The 18,594-nt window shown below is 30.9% G+C and overlaps 2 protein-coding genes across 2 annotated transcripts in view; one reads left to right on the top strand and one right to left on the bottom strand.

Moving 5' to 3' along the window:
• Window positions 1-3,983, top strand: part of LOC139501768 (vitellogenin-1-like) — a 28,708-nt gene extending 24,725 nt beyond the window's left edge. The window contains exon 5 of the mRNA XM_071290911.1: window positions 240-3,983. Coding sequence (XP_071147012.1) covers window positions 240-326 — 87 coding nt within the window. The 3' untranslated portion in view covers window positions 327-3,983. The remainder of the gene's footprint in view (window positions 1-239) is intronic.
• Window positions 3,984-7,266: 3,283 nt separating this feature from the next.
• Window positions 7,267-15,742, bottom strand: LOC139500818 (cytidine deaminase-like). Its single transcript, XM_071289688.1, has 5 exons — window positions 15,608-15,742; window positions 12,324-12,443; window positions 9,781-9,892; window positions 7,957-8,014; window positions 7,267-7,449 (listed from the first exon to the last, which is right to left on the bottom strand). The coding sequence occupies exons 1-5, from the start codon at window positions 15,648-15,650 to the stop codon at window positions 7,327-7,329; spliced, it is 456 nt and encodes a 151-aa protein (XP_071145789.1). The 5' UTR covers window positions 15,651-15,742; the 3' UTR covers window positions 7,267-7,326.
• Between the last annotated feature and the right edge of the window lie 2,852 nt (window positions 15,743-18,594).

The raw sequence follows: 18,594 nt of genomic DNA, 5'->3' as shown, positions 1-18,594 counted from the left end.
GATGTATTTTTAGTTTATTCTATTTTTAGATTATGTTATTACTACGCAAATGGGCACTATTGCCACGATTACCTGAGGGCACCGATTACCTCAGGGCATACAGCAGCGGACCTAACTGCCATCTGCAAGATGTTCTGAGATTATTTTAAATTGTGTAAAATAAAATAAAAAAACTTTTTCATGCACATGGCTAAAAGATAAAACATTGTTAATAAAGTTTCCGTCTGTATATTTTTCAGATTTATGCATTGAATAAAGTTATGACAGAGTTAGAGAATTCAAGATTTAAAGAATTCTGTGCCAAGAAAGGAATAAAGATGTCTTGATAGTGACCTACTTTTAGGATTTAAACAATTACTCAAAACCAGAGCTTTCTCAACTTGAATTCTGTGAATTCAACAAATTTGCTAGTATGGTATATATGACCAGCCATTGACAGTTCAAAGAACAACAGAGTCTTCTTCAGTCCTAGGATGATTCCAATTTTAGATATTTTAAGATAGTATGTTTTTAAATTTTTGTACTGTATATTGCTAAGTGTGTAAAAATGCATTTTTTTCTACGACATATAAGAAAAAATGGCAGCATGTTATGGTCATGACATAAAACATGAGGTCTTTTATTTGTAGAACACAATTAAATCAATTTATTTTTTGAATCATGATTATTGCTCTTGACTTTGAAATACTGCCACATTTATCATCAAAATGTTTTTTTTTCTCTATTCTATTTTAAAAAAATCTGTATACACATAAAACTACATTTCTTTTATCAATTTGATGTTTGTGATGTATTGATACAGTTTATATAAAACACTAAATGTTAAGAAGTGTCTGATTCTGTTCTTAGTACTAAAAACAAACCAATTTTCATGACTTTCTACAGTTTATATAAAACACTAAATGTTAAGAAGTGTCTGATTCTGTTCTTAGTACTAAAAACAAACCAATTTTCATGACTTTCTACAGTTTATATAAAACACTAAATGTTAAGAAGTGTCTGATTCTGTTCTTAGTACTAAAAACAAACCAATTTTCATAACTTTCTAGAGACGAAAAATAATGTGAATATAAATTGTCTTGAATATGTCCATAATGGATCTACTTTTATAGAAAAAAATACTAAGAAAATAAGACGAATTGCAAGAATTTTAATCTGTGAAATTTGCTAGAAAAGGCTAAAAAAAATAGTACTGGCCGAAATATGATGGTATACAGTATTTTGAAACAACACAAGTTTATTGTTTGCTATTCTATATTGTTTGTGAGGTTATTTATCATTCAACATGTTCAACTATGTGTGTTTTGAGTATGGATAAAAAATCATTATCATATACTATTATCAATTACAAAGTCTCTCATGTAAAACTAATGTAACTGAAATTATTACTTATTACATAGATATACATGATAATCGGCCATTGTTATTCTTGATAAAATCTTACTTTTATCAAGTAAGTCCTTTATACATACTGCTTACTATTTAGTACACATTTTGCTCATTGTTAAAGGCTGTACTGGTTGCTCACTACTTAAAACTCATCCTCATTTGAAATTTGGTGGATGGTTGTCTCATTAGCAATCATATCATATATATTAATAGATTTATCTAAACGTGGTCCTGACTTTCCATGGAAAAGGAGTATAGAATAATGAAAAAAAGGTAAAAATACCATTTCTCTAGTGATTTTTTTCTCTCACATTTTTCTAAAATGAATAATACAAATAATTCCACTCATGAAAGTCTTTTGTTTTTACCTCTTAATTTAACAATGAAATGGACATATCAAAACTATTCAAAGAGACAACTCTGTAGACTTAAATGGGAGATAATTCAAATGTTCTAAGATTTGTTAAAAATGGGAGATAACCCAGATGTTCTAAGATGTGTTAAAAATGGGAGATACCCATTGATGTTCTATGAAGATTGACAATAAAAATCATTTTTACATCTGATAAGAATATTTGAATGAAATTATAAAATGATTATATAAGATTTTAATTCGCTGCTGTCTACATTTAATAGGATGTTAATTTTTAAACTTTCCTTTAGGAAATAAGCCTGTGTAGGAAAATTTCCAATTTTATTTTTAGACATTTTGGGATTTATTCATATATACAGCTGATGAAATGTTGAAAAAAACATGCATATGATGAACTTTTTCTTGCTTTTGAAATTAATTTTAGGTACAACTCCAGGTTGTTGTATCACCATACTTTTTTTAAATTATATATTTGCAAACTTTTTTTTAAACTGCAAATTTATTAAATCTATACATTCCAAGCTATAAACTGACACTTTACATACATTGTAAGGTTATTTTGAAAAAAATCTGACAATTTAATAGAATATTCTTGGACTCTTATTTTACCTTTTAATATCAATGGAGTTAATTTTCGAACATTAAGGTGCATGACTTTGTTTTTCTATTTTTTTGATGATTTAATATTCAGATAATGATAGTTTATCTCACTTAATTCCATTTATCAGCCAATTATATTCGATATGGGTTTTTGTCATTGATGAAGAAAGAGATTAAGATTGCTTACATCCATATTGTTTGGTCTCTGGTTGATATTTGTACCCAGAACAATCATACCACATCTTCTTGTTCATTTTATGTTATAAAATCAAAGAAATGATTTGTGAAATATTAGAAAGTATGAAAGATGTCTTTGAAGTTTATTTGTTTACAAAAGACCTAGGTCAATGGTTGTAAAATCAACTCAGTACTCAGAGTACAAAATATGTGCTCAAAACACTAAATCCAGCCGTTCGATTTTTAAGCCTCGAGTAAGATAGTTGCACTCCAAATTTGTATGACTGTAAGCACTTGTCTGCATTTTATAAAAAAAAACTTACAAGCTTGTAAATGTACTGAATTGTTTATAAATTTTAACCAGTTTTAGGTGTAAGAAGTTTTACAACTGTTAGGCTTGGTGCTGACTTTGAGATACTACTATCTATTGTTATGCCGACTTGGAGATACTATTATCTATTGTTATGCTGCCAGTATAATTTGTTGTTTTTGTTGCTTTTATATACTGTTAATGAGTGCACACAAGTACATGTACTTAATTCTTGTTAAAAATCTGTTATAGCAAGTAAATATGGGTAAGGCTATTGACCAGATATATTGTAGAAATATTATCATTTATTGGAAATGAAATATTGTTGTGTTTGCTTCAGCTGATTTTTTAATTTTTTTTTGTGTGTCTGCTTAATACAATAGCCATTGTTTTAAATTGTAGATTACTTTTGTTCAAAAAGATCACAAGTTGATGATAAAATTTTTTGGAGGTTTTTAGGCCTTAATAAAAATATTTCATCCCCTCTCTTTCAAATTTTCAGAGCTCCAAATATTTTGGGCTATTATCTTTTGTATTTTACAATAACTTTTCAATTAAAAAAATGGTAAAAAAAGATAGCTTCCTTATCCAATATAAACAAAAATTGAATAAGAATATAGGAATTTTTTTTTTATATTAAAGTCTTATATATAGTGAACTTTTAGCCAAAGAGATTTAAATGATGTCATGTTTCATTAAAATTGTGTTTCTTATGTGATGTTTCAAATTTTCAATATTTCACTCTAAGTGAATTGAAAGTTTTGAATTATAATGTTATTAGAATTGATTTTGATATATTGTAAGGTTGAGATAGGTAAATCATGAGGTATGGAACTTTTCATAATTTTATAAGGGCTTTACACAATTTCATATTGCAAAGTATCATTTTACAACTTTATTTCACATTGGTGGATGTTGAAATTTATAAATGTTATGAAGATAGAAAAATATTAACATATTGCATATAAAGGAAACATAATATGTCATATATAGGCAAAATATTGTCAGTTGTTCAGGCAAAATTTAAACTTTCGCCAATTTACTTTGGTTTATAAACAAAATATATAGTTGGTTGATTTTAAAAGATATTAACCCTAAGCTTACTGTTCTCAGTTAAACAAATATTGATCATATATATTGATCATATGAAATAAAAACCAATATATTTTCTAAATTCTTATATATATTAAATCATGGAATTTCAGAGCACCAAATTTATTTATCAGTCTTTTCATTTCCAAAATTGCATGGACTTAAACTTATATCCACTATTGATTTTTCTCCCTGTAAATCTTTAAAAAAAAAAGAAGATAGAATTAAAAATAATCATGTCATGAGTTTGAATGTTGTTTTATATGAATGTTTAGTTCTTAAACAAATTCCATAAGAGTTTTATACAGATAAATGTATTTTGAATTGTATTGTTTGTAGACAATTGTGACTTTATCACAATCTTTTTCATTATTTATTTATATGTTATTTTATAAAGTGTTGTTGACGTTTTTTAAATTTTATATATTGAATATCTGTGATAGTTGCATTTAAATTAAGTATTGTTTTCTACACAGGAATATTAAAAGTATTTTTTTGTCATAACATTGTGTTACTTTTATTTTTATACGCCCGTCAAAATTTTGACAGGACGTATTATGGTATACAAATGTCCGGTGTCCATCCGTCCGTCTGTCTGTCTGTCCCTCCGTCTGTCTGTCTGTCCGTCTGTCCGGCGTAAACATGTTGCACCGTAACTTGAGAATGACTTATCCAAATTTCATGAAACTTAATATTGTTGTTTCTTATGATGGTCAAATGATCTGTATACTTTTTGGTGAAAATAAGATCTAAACTTTTTGAGTTACGGCACTTTATAACTAAAACAGGGATGTGTTTTTTTCACATCTCGCACTGTATCTCAAAAACGATTCTTGATTATGACTTAAATCTTAAAACACTTTTTAGTTATATTAATCTCAATATCTGTATACTTTTTGGTGATGATTCAAAATTTCATTTTTGAGTTATTGAGTATTTTGTAAAAAAGGGGGAGGTTTTTTTTACATGTCGCGCCATATCTCAAAAACGATTTATGATTATTGCTTAAAACTTTACACTCTTTTTTGTTCTCTTAATCGAAAGATCTGTATACTTTTTGGTGATTATTCAAAATTTTATTTTTGAGTTGTTGAGTATTTTGTAAAACAGGGGAGGGTTTTTTACATGTCGCGCCGTATCTCAAAAACAAGTTATGATTATTGCTTAAAACTTTACACACTTCTTTGATATATTAATCTAAAGATCTGTATACTTTTTGGTTTTGATTCAAAATTTTATTTTGTTAATATTTACCCCGGTAGTTTTTGTAAAAAAAAACAGGGTTGGGGGTATCACATGTCCCGCTGTGTCTCTAAAACAATATATGGTTATTGCTTTTAAAAACTTTCTCATAAACTATTTATGATTATTGCATAAGACTTCCACATAAGACGTAGGGCGTATCATGCGCTCATGGCACAGCTGTTTATTCCCATTTTCATCACTAAAATGGCATTTCTTTGACAGGAGGTCAACAAGTTTATGATTGAGACCACTCTAATTTGAAAAGTAATTCATTGGTTGGTAAAGATATTAGAAGATGTAGCATGAGTGCCAATGAGACAACTCTCTATCCAAGTCACAGTTTGTAAAAGTAAATCATTACGGCCTTCAACAAGAAGCCTTGGCTCACACCAAACAGCAAGCGATCAAGGGCCAATGAATGGCTAGTTAAGACCATTCAATTAGGAAAACCAACAGACTCAGAACACTAGAAACACTTATCAACAAACAACAAACACTGAACATCAGGTTCCTGACAATGTAAGAAGACTTACATTTCTTGTGGCAAATATTTCATACATGTTAGAAAATTAAACTTGGAATTTGAACATACCATAAGTTATTTTGGACTAACAGGGAGTCCCATTTTGTTTTATATGCTATTTCAATATTTATTAACTATGGCTAAATGTCACTCCCTTAAAAGATCACTTGGTATTGGTTAATGTAACTCTGATTGATTGATTGTTTGTTGGTTGCTCAATTTCCAGTGGCAAATATTTCATGCATTTTTAGGATGTGAACAAATTACAACACATACAATAGATTGGTCAATATTTCATGTATTGAAGGTGGACCTGAAAGGAGGCAAGAGGCAACAGGGCATCTGCAGTTCCCTCAAATTGTTTTGGCAAGGACTCTTTGTTAACAGAGAGCTTAGCACTTTCTCCACACTAAGCATCAGATATAAGGTCCCTATTATTCCTACCAGAAGTGGCTGTATAGTTGTCCATAGTTATCAAAGGTACCAGGATTATAATTTAGTACGCCAGACGCGCGTTTTGTCTATATAAGACTCATCAGTGATGCTCATATCAAAATATTTACAAAGCCAAACAAGTACAAAGTTGAGCAATGAGGATCCAAAATTCAAAAAAGTTGTGCCAAATACGGCTACGGTAATATATGCCCTGGATAAGAAAATCCTTAGTTTTTTGAAAAATTCAAAGTTTTGTAAACAGGAAATTTATAAAAATGACCACATTATTGATATTCATGTCAACATCCTGCATAGATAAACATACACTCCACTTTGGAAAGGTTTTTTCTCTTGGAAGGAAGGAGACAAAATGGAGGCTCATAATATCTCTATTCCCTAGTCATCCTTTGGGATAAATGTTGCCAAATAAGTAATTTAGAATATTAAAAGTAAAACAACAGCGTATAACTCCGAGAGTTCATGAAAAATTGATAAAGAAAAACAGAATTGCACAACAAAAATGACCGCAAACATTTTATCAGGTAATTTATAACAAGTTTAAAGGCCAAAATATATTCCTCTTTTTACACAAATATCACAAAGAATTAACATGCCAAATATAAAAAAGAAGAGGTGGTATGACAACCATCCACAAGAGACCAAAATGACACAGAAATTACCACTTATAGGTCACTGTACGGCCTTCAACAATGAGCAAAGCCTATACTGCATAGTCAGCTATAAAAGGCCCCAAAGTGAAAATTAACATGCCAAAGCATGCAATTTAAGGTAGTATATGCAAATAAACAAAGAGCCTAAATCCATAAATGATCTAAAAATAAAGATTAAAAAATAACAATTAAAAATTAAGTAGCACCAAAACAACATGTCAAAAGGAAGGGAAAAAAGATGAACAGACAATATCACAGAAAAACATGCTCATTGTTGAAGGCCGTACAGTGACCTATAGTTGTTAATGTCTGTGTCATTTTGGTCTTATTTGCAATCATACCACATCTTCTCTTTTATATGAATTATATCCGACAGAAATGAGGTCAGTGGCTCAATCTGCAGTGAATTCGCTCTCCTCTATCATGTTTATTAGAAAGATTGGAAACAAAAGGCAAAATATTATTAATTCATCATTTTATTTACATTCTTTTTTGCTAACTATTAAACGTGTTAAGAAATTCTTTCTGCTTGAAGAGCTGTTGGATTGAAGGACATAGGAAGTAGTTCTTCTGCTGTTACTTTCTTCACTGTTAGATCAGGTTTTACCATGTATATATCCATCTTCATGTTGAACTAAATATATAAAGAACTAAGGGAATTATAAATTTACTGCTTAATTGATTCTTGTATAAGACTAAAATTGCAATGAGATAGAGGATATCAATGCAAGATATAAGAAAAAATTAAAACGCAACACAAAGACATTTTATACACATAAAAAAATCTTCAAAATTATCAATGATGATGAATTTGTGTTTTACATGCAGTGGCTTATTGAAGATTTAAGTGATTTAAAATCAAATAGTACTCATATGAGTTGTAGAGTCCTTTTAAAAAAGGAGAACATTGTTAAAAAGTCACATGATTAAATTAGAATCAAGCAACAGAGACAATGATATGATTTAACTGGAACAGATCGTAAGGCTGGCTTAAAAAAGAGGTAATACCACTCTGGTGAATATATTTTGCCTTTATGATTTGACCAGTAGTCACACCAATGTGTAATTTAAAATTTGTTCTTTTGTTATTGCAACATTGTTTGAATCACTATGATACATATATCAAAAAAATAAAACATACCTCTACAAAAAACTGTCGACAGGCACCACACGATCCTTTAAAGTCGTTCTTCACATCACTGAAAACATGAGACATGTGTAAATTAATTCAATGGCCAGTATGTCGGGAGGAAAAGAAAGAGTGAATTCACAATCTTACTGATATAAATTTAATTTGTAAAATGTAACGCCACTTTCAACATTCTTGGCTATATCTTATTAGAGGCACATCCGGAGTGCTATACAGATTAAATGTAACACATCTTTTATACAATTTACGAACGAATAATCATTTAATCATCATATGGCAATCTATTTACGAACGAATAATCATTTAATCATCATATGGCAATCTATTCTTTCAAAAAATCATTGGCAGCGTATATTGAAAGATAGTGTATACACTGCAAATATGGTGTTTACAGTCTAAACAGTAGACCCCAAACACTTTTACATGTTTAGATGTGCCTCAGTACAACGCTGTTAGGATTGTGTTTAGCTTAGAAATAGGTGTTTTATTTCTAAACACTTTCATTTTAAAACACATTACAAGTGTTTAAATTCAAGTCATGTAAAGATACATTATAAATGTAGTATTTTCTTACCAAAAAATATGATACAAGCCCAAACGAAAAAATATAAACGAGTCTAAATTGACAACTATGTTCAAACCTATGATTGCGTTGGATAAAAACCGCAATTTTTATATGTGTGCATGTAAAACAAATTCCGTTGTAGAAGGGTCTAAAAACAGCACAAACCACATTTTCCAAAAGACCAAAAAAGTGAAAAAGTATATTTAAACAAAATGCATTTGACTAACAGGTCGAACAACTGATGTTCTTTAACCCTGCTGTATATATGCTTGATCGTATATATCATGACACATGATATTTTAAACAATGTCATTTGTTGTTGGGCAACAACTGAAATAATTCGTTAGAAAAAGTAATTTCGAAAGAATATTTCACAATATTTTTACTTTTAAACGTATTCCCAAAGGTAGGTTAATACTATTATTGACTGCCCATTAAATGTTTGTTTTACTTCAAAAACCAAGATTCATGATTTTTTGGCTCCTTAATGAATTCAGATCTTTTATTGTCATCCAATTATGTCACATTTGTACAACGTATATTTTCAATTTGGAATTATTATAAGTGTTTTAGGGCATCGGGGAAAATAAGCTTCATATCTAACTTCAAATTAATTCGTTCAGTGTATGTTCACTTGTGTTACGATGGTTGTTGATTGAGCTAATAAGCCATTCCAATTTATATTTTACAGGGTGTCTTTCCATGTTGTGATGCAGCACTATGTTTCAGATAAGGGTGAAGGTTGGTACCTATTTAAAAGTTTTAAGCCGCTGCATCTGTTTGCATCTGTCCAAAGTTAGGAACCTGATGTTCAGTGGTTGTCGTTTGTTGACTTGGTCATACGTGTTTCTCGTTTGTAATATAGATTAGACCGTTGGGTTTCCCGTTTGAATGGTTTTACACTAGTCATTTTGGGGCCCTTAATATTCAAGGCTCCGTGTTGAAGGCCGTACCTTAATCTATAATGGTTTACTCTTACAAATTGTGACTTGGATGAGTTGTCTCATTGGCACACATAAGGCATCTTCCTTTTTTATATTAATTTTTCCTAATTATAGTGTGATCTTGAAATAAAGTCTTAAACAATGCAACGTATTTTCTAACAATCTCAGTCCTAAGCCTGTAGACCAAAACAATAAATGAATGAAATGATACCATCACGCATGTTTCGTCACAGTATCAATATATTGCAAATAAATTATACCTTCCAATACTATACAAAATGTGACCATATGCGTAGGAAATCTTACCATATTACTGCTATTGCTTTTATATTTTGTTTTCCCTCTGAAACTGCTTTGCAAATGGCAACTCTTTCAGCACAAATACTCAAACCATATGATGCGTTTTCTACATTCGCACCTACAATCATTCGAGTATAAGTAAAACAATTATTTCAAATAAATGCCATTCCTATTGTTGTAGTCCAGTTGAACCAAAATCTCTTAATACTAGTATCAAGGACAGTTATCTTGATATTCTTGGTACATTGCTTCTTTATATAAGCATTGTCTAATTCTTATATATATTAAAAAGATTGCCGGGCAACTAATGACAGTTTTTTAAGAATTAGAGGGCTGTTTTATGTTATTTGCAGATAATCTGAAGATCATCCGGCAATTTTATTAGCACCGGTTGGTGAGCTACATGTCCCCTATGCTTTGACACGCACAGGAGTCAATATTTCGGCACTGATATATTTTATATCATATACATTTTGTATCGCTCTAAAATATACCGTTGATTCATTTAAAAATTATTAGTAAACTAAGATTCCAACTCCCGCAGGTAATGAACCAAGGGGTCCGAACATTTGACTATTATTTTTTGGCCAAGTTGCTCATCCTGCCATTTTTATTGTCGAAAAAGCGAGACATAGCGATCCTACATTCCGTCGGCGTCGTTCACAAATATTCATTTTGTGGTTAAACTTTTTGAAATTTTAAAAACTTTCTTAAACTTTTCTTGATTTCTACCAAACATTGACAGAAGCTTGATTATGATCATTAGATAGTATCCAGAAGTAAATTTTGTAAACATAACATTCCATTTTTCCGTATTTCACTTATAAATGGATTTCTGCCGGGAAACATTACATTCACTCAGTGGTTAAAGTTTTTAAAACTTTAATAACTTTTCTAAGCTATCCTGGGTTTGTACCAAACTTGGACAGAAGCTTTTTTATGATCAAAAGATGGTATCCAGATGTAAATTTTTAAAAAAAATCCATTTTTTCCATATTTTACTTTTAAATGAACTTAGAGTTTCTGCCAGGAAACAACACATTCACTCTGAAGTTTTTATAATTTTAATAACTTTTCTGAGATATCCTGGATTTGTACCAATCTTGGACAGAATCTTTTTTTTTATGATCATATGATAGTTTCCAGAAAATAGTTTTGTAAAAAAAATCAATCCATTTTTTACGTATTCTACTTTGAAGTGGACTTAGATTTGTTGCCAGGAAACAACACATTCACTCTGTGGTTAAAGTTTTTAAAAATTTAATAACTTTCTTATACTATTTTGGACCATACTTTGACAGAAGCTTGTTTATGATCAAAAGCTAGTATCTAGAAGGTAATTTTGTTAAAATTTTGTACCCGTGTATCTGTATTTTACTTATAAATGGACTTAGTTAAACATTACATACAGTCTGCAAACATTCATTAGATTCATAAACTATCATGGATTGTAACCAAACTTGGACAGAAGCTTCTTACAATTAAAAGAAAGTAACAAGAGGAATATTTTTATTGTTTTTTTCCCCCTCATTTTGTTGAGCCTGAGATTAAATGCAAAAGTTAGTAAGACACTCAGTTCTCTTACAAATTTTTTTTCACTCAAAACTCCTATCATGTCTTAATTGTCTTTCATACTAACCCCGCCATAAAAATCAAATGGTAGCTCCCTTAGATATATTAAATATTGAAAAGTCTGACATCCAAGGTCAACTTCGTCTGCAGGAGTAGCAACCTCATTAAGGAGTATAAACCAAATGTCAAACTCTAAATAACAATACGTCAGGAAACTCAAAAGCAACTGCCATTGATATTAAACTATTCATGTTAAGACAGAAACAACAACCACACAATTAAGAAATAGGAAACATTACTTAACACGTTCAAGACTTTGTAATTCTTCATGATAGGAAATGTCTGCTATACCTTTTAGGAGCACCTGATATCATCGTGTGTGCTGTTGTTTGTATGCTTGACTTTCTCCTTAAAATATCAAAACATTTTTTTTGCTGTGCAGCGGATCAAATTTATTCGTTTATAGTGTATTTATGTACGTTTTTTGATTGAGTTAAGCCTGTCAATTGATATTTTATCGTGTGTTTTTCTATGATGTTATGCTATTGTTTCAGAAAAGGGGAGAAGGTTTGGATCCATTAAAACGTTTAATCCCGCTGCAAATGTTTGCACCTGTCCTAAGTCAGGAATCTCATGTACAGTAGTTGTCGTTTGTTTATGTAAGTTATACTTGTTTCTCGTTTCTCGTTTTTTTTATTTTATATAGATTAGATCGTTGGTTTTCCCGTTTGAATGGTTTTACACTAGTAATTTTAGGACCCTTTATAGCTTGTTGTTCGGTGTGAGCCAATGCTCCGTGTTGAAGGCCGTACATTGACATATAATGGTTTACTTTTTTTAAATTGTTATTTGGATAGAGGGTTGTCTCATTGGCACTTACACCACATCTGCCTATACCTATGTACTAATTTTGTCAAGGTCGTCAACGGATAAACGATATCCTTTGTTTTTCTACTATGATAATTTCAAATCTTTACCTGAAAAAATGTGTCCATCTTCTGTTAAAACAGCCGAACCAACATGGAAATCACTGTAAGGACAGTAAGCATTGTCTTTGGCCTTCACTGCGGCATTAATTAGGTCCTGAATAGTTTGGTCTGTAATTATATTGAGGGTCTATTTATTTAAGGGCATACGATACAGTTTTGATCCCGTATTTACTTTTTGATAAAAATTTCCATACAGACTATTTTTTACCTGATTAAATAAAACGATATGTAATAAAACAAATATACCTTCATGTGCTACTTTTTGATTAAAATGAGGTCGAAAGTTTGTATATAATTTGCTCAAAATTACAATTTATTGCCGTATTTTCCCTTTCAACTTTTTTTAAATATGAGATGAAACTGAATTAATTGCCGCAAACTTGCAGCAGACTTGATGCAAGCTCTCCGGCAAACAAAAAGTTTGCAGGAACACAAAAAATAGTGTTTGCAGATGTTTGCCTCTAGCTGCAAACTTCCTTCAAACATTCCTGCAAGCTTGCGGCAAGTTTGCAGAAACATCAATGTTTGCCGTAAGATTGCCAGAAAGTTTAAAATGATAAAGAATGTTTGCCGCAAGATTGCAGAAAACTTTGACCATTCAATATGTTTGCCGCAAGATTGCAGAAAACTTTGACCATTCCATATGTTTGCCAGAACATTGCAGGAATTACACAATATTGACTGGGCATGCCTAGTTGGCACTTCCTGGATGCTACTGTGCCTAACCGATCACCTTTGGGGTATTATAATACCTACAGTGTTACCTGGATAAAAAATTGTCAACACAATTTGTCCATTTAAATTATACAATAGGTATTGTGAGAGCTATAATCAACAGGTGGTCATTTAACTACCTGTAGATTTACCTTCACAGAGTTAATTTAAATGACTGATAGCTAGCTTGCTTTCCTCATGTCCAATGTCCTGAATGGACTATTCTATTTAGGTCTGGGACATTTTACATTTAATACACAATTTGTTCTTACTAATAAAGATAATTATTGTAAAATTTTTGTTTTGCTAACAATCACAAATAAATCGTTGCTGGTAAATCCCACTTTCATAATGAAGAATAAAGCACTGAAACTTCTATTCACTAAGCCATTTGTACTTTTTTTGATATATTGAAAATAATTTTTTCACAGTAATTCCAATTGAAGAAGATCCTGAATATTAAATGAAACTTAGCATCACTACTATTCCATTTCAGGAATCATATTAAATATAAGATGAAAATATATCCCATTAGAAAACACCAAGCCACACATAATTCATCTTGTAGAATAATTCACAATTAGATGGGCTATCCAAAAAAATCCATTTCACAAACACTTTAATTCCATATCAGGAATCAGAAACTTAAAATATATCCCACATTAAAACACCATGAAGCAAACATATTTCTCCATTTTTTTTTAAACTAAATTCACTGCTTGAATTTCCATCTTCACTGTAAAGAGACACAAAAAGAAATGGCTTAAAATGTCCCATCTCTAAATAGAATAGTCTATTCAGGACATTGGTCATGATACATGAGGAAAGCAAGCTAGCTATCAGTCATTTAAATTTTACCTTTTAGTGATTTTTTTTTCACTGGGATGTTAAATGACCACCTGTTGATGAGCTCTCACAATACCTATCATACAATTTAAATGGACAAGTTGTGTTGACAATTTTTTATCCAGGTAACACTGTAGGTATTATAATACCCCAAAGGTGATCGGTTAGGCACAGTAACAATTTGAAATTGTGGCTATAGGTCATGTTGGTTGTGTTTGGAAATTTCACCATATAATAGATCAAGGAGGCATTTTGGTTCAATAATATGGGATAACCAGTATGTAATTGTGTAAGTACAAATGATTCATAGAACTGAATGTTTTGATAAAATGATTAATGTTATCATCATACATAATTAAGTAAGCAACTATATATACATGTATGTGTGATTGAAAAACTTAAGCTATTATAAGTTTGAATTTGTAACTGATGTACTGCACCATCATGATCATGTTTTTAAGATTAAGTTAAATTCTGTAATGCAATTATTACCTAGCTTTATACTCAATACACATTTGAGATTTTACCTTTTTTATTTTCTAATACAGGTATATTATGTCATTTGAGAATGACTCCTGCCACTTTTTCAAAATGCATACATATGTATTTCCTTAAATCTCACGAGTTTGCAAGAATTTTTTCAATGATTGTTTGTATAAGGACAAGAATTTACTTTTTAAAAATGTTGCTGTGTAATATGAAATAAATAAATTGAATGTGTACACACATGACATTGGTATATGTGTAGTTCCTGCAAGTTTGCCGCAAGTTTGCAACAAACAATTGCCGCAAGCTAATTTGCATAATTATGTTTGCTGCAAACTTCATTTGCATGGTAAAATGGTTGCGGCAAGTTTGCACCAAACTTTTGCTGCCGCAGGGATTATTTTTCGGTAAAATTACTTTAAAAATTTAATTTTGTTTCCGTTTTTTTTTATCGTTTAATCATCCATTCGATGTGTAGATGTTATCTATTGTCCCTCTATTGAGGCCTCTCATGGGGATGTCCAAGTTACCACATAATCACAAAATCATTTACATTTCTTTTTTTTAAAGAAATAAATCAAATAATCAATAATACAGTCCTAGATTAACAAAAATTCAAATAATCATAAAATATTAAGATTGGTAATCAATTAATCACTATAAAAACGGCCCATTAATCACACAACCAAAAAACCCACGAGGAGGCTCGAGGATCTCTATTTATTGTTCATGTCAAAGAATACAATTCTGTAACATTACTTATAAGAGTCTACGTAACGAACTTGATGATCATTAGCATTTCCACTGGCGACCTACATAATAGCGTATTTGCAGGCAGGAAAAATATGCACATAAAAATCAAAGAAAGCCTTTTATACATTGTTTTATATTCTGATCAATAAAATGCATCGAATTTTCGTTCCTGAAAACTGAGGTTTGCATAGGCGGATCCAAAGGGGGGGGGGCCTTGGGGGCCCCCCTTTCATGGGAAAAATTTGGTTGATTATATAGGGAATCATTGAATCATGACTGGAGCGGGCCCCCCTTAGGTCAGTCAGCGCCCCTCCCCGTAGGAAAAGTTCTGGATCCGCCACTGGTTTGTATGTGCTCATGCAAAGTAAATCTGTAGATGTAAACACGACCATGTAAATATAAAATGCTAAGATTTACCCAATATTTCTGCTTTATGTCAAACAAAAATACAATGTATAACTTGAAAAACTTACCTAATGACTGAAGATTCATCTCACACGTGGTCACAACAAACATATAATGATACCTTTAAAGTGTATTATCATTTTTGTCACGCCACCCGTACAATTTAGTTACAGACCTTCTAAAATTCAAACTGACCACACGCACGATACACGCACGGTGAATGCACGATACACGCACGGTACACGCACGATGAGCGATGAGCGTTACACGAAGGATGAACGCAAAATGAATGATGGATGATGAACGCACGAAACACGCACGATGCACGATGAATGATAAACACACGATACACGCACGCACGATACACGCACGTTGAATGATTCAGTGACGAATGAACAACGAACGCTTTTTACACGATTCTCAAAGCTATTTTATTTAGAATAGTATTTAAAATTGATATACATTTTAATTAAAGGCAATACTTGTAACTGTTTTACTAATACCAGCATAATAGATAATATGCTGTTTTGCTAGCTCATATTCAAATAACTTAAAGTCGGCTATTTTATAGGCACCGGAAATATTTGTGAACTTGGACAGAAGCTCCTAACAATCAAAATATAGTGTCTTGATTTTGTTCAGCCTGAGGGTTCAAGTTAACGGCAAACGTAGGCGAGACATTGTGTTCCGCGAAACCCTTACTAATCTTATTTCATACAGTTAAAAAACTAAATTTTATTTTTATGCATACAATGTCCGACGCATTATAATAATAAATATAAATAATAAATAATTATTTTATTATAGTGTCACATATTTGATCAGACAATATATATATACAACAATTCATAATATAAACAGAGATCAAATATCAAGCCTTAGAATAGACTTATGAGACACTTTAAAACACACCAGACAACTGTACATTTATATAAAAAAATAAAATGAGCATTTCTTTATAAAATTCAAAAATAATTACTGGTTTATCACATTAAGTAAACTGCTTTTAAAATATTTACTAGTAAATTAATATTAGATAGACTATATTAATAAAGAGATTACAGATTAAAAACATAAGCAATGTTTAAAAGGTCTTGCCAAAAACCGGATACACTTCTTTAATAAAAACTAACAAAAAGAAAAAGAACAAAAAAAAAAAAAATATTTCTAGGGAGACAAAAATAATTTAAATGTGATGATATAAAATAAATGATCTAGCTAAAAATATCCGTACTTAAAAGTAACAATAATAACAATGATAGTAAAAAGACTTTAAAAATATAACTATATATATATATATATATATATCTAAAGACAGTGACTGGTTCTAGAAATTATTTCAACTACATGTTTAATATGATTGATTGCAATAAATGAATGATCTATGTATTTTTATTTTCATGTTATATTTTTTTTCTCACTTTGACGGATAAATTTTATAAACGATTATATATGTATATATCTAAAAAAATATTGTAAGCTGTTTTCGTATTCACTACAAGCAAGCAGAAATTATTTGATTCTTTTATGTTAACATGCACTGCAATTTTTTGTAGTTCTGTACATATATATTTATCAACAGGACATATTAGGTTATAATTTCACCAATACCTGAGTAGTTGAACAATATTTAGAACGTAACGGTTTTTCCTTGATATTGCCGAAAATCAGTGATCCGACTGACACGAGCGAACTGACATAACAACTGATTAACCCTTTCCCTTTCATGCATTTTAGACCTTTACTTATCAAAAATACATTATCGAAGTTTAAATGAATACAGAAATCGCATCAATGGTCATACACATGCCATGTTGGGCTCAAATGAAAGATAATTGGTAAAATATTTCAAAAAATTAAGTTTGAAGATAATTCGTCATTTTTTGGTCACGTGGTATATTTCCAAAAGTTACTTGACTGTTGGAGAAAAAGTCGTGCAGAGACATATTGGTGGGCTAATAGGGTCAGGTTTTGATGGAAACACAATGCCCCGAGTCTGTTGAAGCCATATAAGTTATCATAGTGGTATAAATAGACGCATAACGTGCAATAGGCCTTGAAATATCGATGTCCGTAACATTCAAAATAATTGATTTTAGAGACGCTCTTTTTGTCCGATTTCAAACTTGGACCCTAGGTATTTGTCTAATTCGTTTTCAATCAATCAGCAACCTAAACTTTGTTTTTACAAGGGAAAATTCATTGAATTACAAATGCTAGCTCGATCTGGGACACCCTTGACCGAGCCCGATGGAGCAAAGGGGGTAAAAAGGGGGGGGGGGCAATTTTGCACACACATTCTTTTAAAAAAAATTCGTAGGTTTCCTAGTAAAGTTAAGTTACATTTAATATAGGAAATTATTTTTCCAACTCCGGCAGTGAGATTCGAACTCTCAATCTTAGCGCCTTGGGATAGATCAGCGTACCCCTGCGCCACTGGCATTGTAGTGAATTTATCGAAATTTAAGTACTTAAGTCTACTACTACGAAAGAAATGAAAAAAAAAATAATATAAAGATTCTCACCCAGTTTGTTTTCTTTTTGGAATTATGTGTTTCAGATGATAATTTTTTGTTGCCAAATGCATGATTTTTACGCAAATCTAGGAGGAATCCACTCTTTAAACTGTCATTTTTTCATTGAAATATACATGTTTCTTCATTCAAACAAAAGTGTTTTCAACTTTAGTATACCGCAACACTTACGAAACCATGTTTTGTTACATCTATTTCAACTTTGCCAAAAAAATTCAGAATATTTTAGCGGTTTTTGTCTCTTTTCTCATAATATCTTTAAGAAATAACTTCAGATTTTTAGCGTAATTCAAGTTTATGATTGCACTGCTACACTAAAAATTACATTTGCAACTAGTGTACAAGTTAGAACTATTAGTTTACTACTATTCTTCAAAAACTCACTGCACAGTTATTGAAAAAAGACATAAATCCTCTTAAAAGAGCAGTTTTCTTTGCACTTCTTTTTGAGAATATCCCTCAAAATTCGAACAAAAATAAATGGTTTTTACAGAAAAATTACACATCAGTAAGGGGCGACT

Source organism: Mytilus edulis, chromosome 13 (assembly GCF_963676685.1).
Source record: "Mytilus edulis chromosome 13, xbMytEdul2.2, whole genome shotgun sequence".
Classification (NCBI taxonomy): Eukaryota; Metazoa; Mollusca; class Bivalvia; order Mytilida; family Mytilidae; genus Mytilus; species Mytilus edulis.
This window is presented reverse-complemented; position numbering and strand designations above follow the sequence as displayed.